This window comes from Eimeria tenella, genomic scaffold (assembly GCF_000499545.2).
Source record: "Eimeria tenella Houghton genomic scaffold, Eth_scaff1472, whole genome shotgun sequence".
NCBI classification, from domain to species: Eukaryota; Apicomplexa; class Conoidasida; order Eucoccidiorida; family Eimeriidae; genus Eimeria; species Eimeria tenella.
In genome coordinates this window covers 1-3388 of record NW_013543938.1, presented here as the reverse complement: position 1 = coordinate 3388, position 3388 = coordinate 1, and the positions used below count along the sequence as shown (strand labels likewise).

At 58.8% G+C, this 3388-nt stretch overlaps 1 protein-coding gene across 1 annotated transcript; it reads right to left on the bottom strand.

The window, feature by feature from the left end:
• Positions 1-14: 14 nt before the first annotated feature.
• Positions 15-2731, bottom strand: ETH_00001225 (ribosomal protein S9 domain-containing protein, putative; the record flags this gene model as incomplete). The annotated part of the gene is made up of 5 exons (XM_013379140.1): positions 15-608; positions 962-1017; positions 1302-1437; positions 1677-1760; positions 2279-2731. The coding sequence occupies 5 exons, from the start codon at positions 2729-2731 to the stop codon at positions 15-17; spliced, it is 1323 nt and encodes a 440-aa protein (XP_013234594.1).
• Between the last annotated feature and the right edge of the window lie 657 nt (positions 2732-3388).

Genomic DNA, 3388 nt, shown 5'->3' with positions numbered 1-3388 from the left:
CCCCAAACCCTAAATTAGGGTTTACCTTCCTGCAGGGCGGGCTGGCAGTCCTCGCAGGCCGCGACGAGGGCCCTCGCCACCGCCAGCCGCGCAGCCCCCGCCTGCCCCGAGGGGCCCCCCCCCCGCACTTGAATGTCCACGTCGAAGAGGCCTGCTGCTGCTGCCAGCAGCAGCGGCTGCAGCACTTCCATGCGGTTGTACACGTACGGCCAGCGCGTGTACACCTCCTCCCGCCCGCACACCCGAACCTGACACGATCCCACACGATCCCAGGCGATCCCAGGCGATCCCACGATGTCCCGGAGGGTCCCCACACAATCCCCGGCGATCCCCACACGATCCCACACGATCCCAGCACTCACACGGGCGACCCCACACGCCCACGCACACGATCCCAGCGCAGCCAGCTCGATCCCACAGACGCGACTCCCATAGACGCAACACGACCCCACACGATCCCGGGATCGACCCCACACGATCCCACACGATCCCAAAGGAGACAGTACCTGTCCCGTGCCCCGCGTCAGCAGCGCGACTGCTGCTGCTCGTTTTCGAGTCCCCTGGCCCATGGCTGTGCAGAGCCACACGCGGCCGCCGTGCTCGAAGGTCTGAAACGCCAAAAAAGGGTTTAGGGTTTGCAAACTAGGGTTTAGGGCTTGCAACTTGGGGGCTAGGGTTTGCAAGTTGGGGTTTAGGGTTTGCAGTTTAGGGGTTGGGTTTGAAAAGGCAGCAGGTGGGGGACTAACTGTCAAGCGAGGGTTTAGGGTTTAGGGTTTAGACTGTCGAGTAGGGGTTTTGGAAGTAGCAGCTGCCACAGTTAGGGTTTAAGACTTGAAAAGCGGGTTTAGAGTTTGAGATGAGGGTTTAGGGTCTGGGGACTGGAACGAGGGTTTGGGGTTTGAAGCGAGGGTTTAGGGTTTCGGCATGCCTTTCGCTTCTCCGGGTCGAAGCAACTGTGCACGTGAGCCCTCAGCAGCCCATCTGCTGCCGCTGCTGCTGCTGCTGCTGGCTCAGCTGCTGCAGCGCAGCACCAAAGCACAAACGGGTCTCGGGCTTTGAGCCGCTAACTTAGGGTTTAGGGTTTGGGCCAGAAGGGAAGCAGCGGGAGGACAAAAATAAAAAGGAAACAAAAGGCGAGATAAAAGAGACAAAAGAGAGACAAATAAGGGACTTAAAGAGGCAAAAGGAGACAAAATAAAGAGACAATAAAGAGACAGACAAGGGGGGAAAAGGAGAGGAAGCGGCAGCAGCAGCAGCGAGCAGCAGAGCAGCAGCAGCAGCAAGAGACCCCACAAGCTCACAGTTTGTCTGTGTCTCCTCGGGACTGTCTCCGGTCTCCAGTGTCTCCCCGCTGGGATCGGTGGGATCGTTGGGATTGTTGGGATCGTCCGATCCCAGAGACCTGAAGAAGTTCTCGAGGAGAAACGGAGACGAGTCCTGCGGTGTACATACACCCCACAGCCAGCTGCAGCCCATGCAGCAGCAGCAGCAGCAACAGCAGCAGCAGCGCGAGCGGCCTCAGCAGCGCCAACACGTCCAGAAACAGCAGCAGCAGCGATATATGCAATGCACCAGCAGCCGCAGCAGTGCATGCAGCAGCAGCATCACTACATGCAGCAGCAGCAGCACCACTACAGCAGCAGCAGCAGCAAGTGCTGCAGCAGCAAATTGCTGACTGATGAGAAGGAGGGGGCCGTGAGGACTATCTTCTGCAGCTCCTTGACTGTGAAGCAGCCCCCCTCTTTGGCGAGGTACAAAGCCTACAGCAGCAGCAGCAGCAGCAGCAGCAGCAACGAGGAGACAATGGGGACAGCTGCTTGAGGAGACAACTGTGCGGCGGGGGAAGAGACATTTCGCGAAGCAAAAGGGCTAAGGAGGCAGCAGCCAACCGGGCTGCCTAACTGCTGCTGCTGCAGCAGCAAGAGCTGTTGCTGCAGCAGCAGCAAGAGCTGTTGCTGCAGCAGCAGCAAGAGCTGTTGCTGCAGCAGCAGCAAGAGCTGTTGCTGCAGCAGCAGCAAGAGCTGTTGCTGCAGCAGCAGCAAGAGCTGTTGCTGCAGCAGCAGGAGAAACTGTTGCTGCTGCTGCTGCCTCCGCTCTGGCGTTAGCTCCGTCTGTCCCTTCTTGCCTTTTTATTTATTTGTTTGTTTTAATTAAACTGCATTTGAATTGTTGTTTTGATTATTTATTTATCTGTTTACTTATTTGTTTATATATTTGTTATGATTGATTCTACTTTATTTCTTTTTGTCTTTATAAACTCCACTGCAGCAAAACAAACCTCTGAAAGCGACAGCGGCGGCATATCCTTTCCAGGAGAAGGAATTCGCTGCTGCTGCTGTTGCTGCTGCCGTTGCTGCTGCTGCGGGGCCGCAGGCCCTCGGGAGAACCGGCTATGCCGTGCAGCAGCAGCAGCAGCAGCTGCTGCTGCTGTTGCTGGCTGCGTTGCTGCTGCTGCTGGTGGTTGCGTTGCCGCTGCTGCTGCTGGATTTGGTGGGTGCCGACTGAAGCGGGAGAACGTTGCGAGGCCCCGACGCAGCAGCAGCAGCTGCTGCTGCTGCTGCAGCTGCTGCTGCAGCTGCTTGCGCGTTACGCATTGCTTCCATTGTTGTAGCTGGCGCGGCAGCTGGCACCTGTGCTGCTGTTGCTGCAGCAGCAGCTGCTGCTGGCGCAGCAGCAGGGTTCGGCTGGCCCCGTCTCTGGCCGCAGCAAGGCGCTGCGTAAGGGGCAGCATATCACTGGGGCGTGTGAGGTTGCTGCATTAAGCGCAGTCCCTAAACCCTAAACCCTAAACCCTAAACCGCAGGCCGTAGGCCGTAAACCCCAAACCGCGCTCCCGATGGAGGGGTCGTTGGTAGTGGGAGGGCGGTTATGGGTTCCCGCGGGGAAGGAGGACGCGGCGTTAGGGTTTGGGTTTGCGAAGGGTTTAGGGTTTAGGTTCGTTTGAGGGTTTGGGTTTGGTGCGTGTAATTTGGTGAGGGTTTGTGGAGCGGCTGCGCGCACACCGGGGGCGAGGCGAGCAGCAGCAGCAGCAGCAGGGTAGCAGCAGCAGCAGAGCAGCAGCAGCAGCAGGGCAGCAGCAGGGGGGCCTGTGGGCGGGGGTGTGGAGTGGCAAAGCGGGAGGAAAAGCAGTTTAGGGGAGAAAAGGAGTACTAGGTGGAGCTAAAGGAAAAGGCAAGCCGCAGAAAGGGTTTGGGGAGCTGCGTCTGGGGCTGGGGGTTGCGGGGTGTCTGGGGTGTCTAGGGAGGCGTGGCGGGAGGGTTTGGGGGCGTTCAGGGGGCCACCTCGGGTCTGGGGCGCGGGAAAAGAGAGAAAAAGCGCGGGGAAGAGTTAAGAAGGAAAAGCGTTAGCGGAAAAGCGGCGTTTGGGCGGCGGCGGAGCAGCAGCAGCA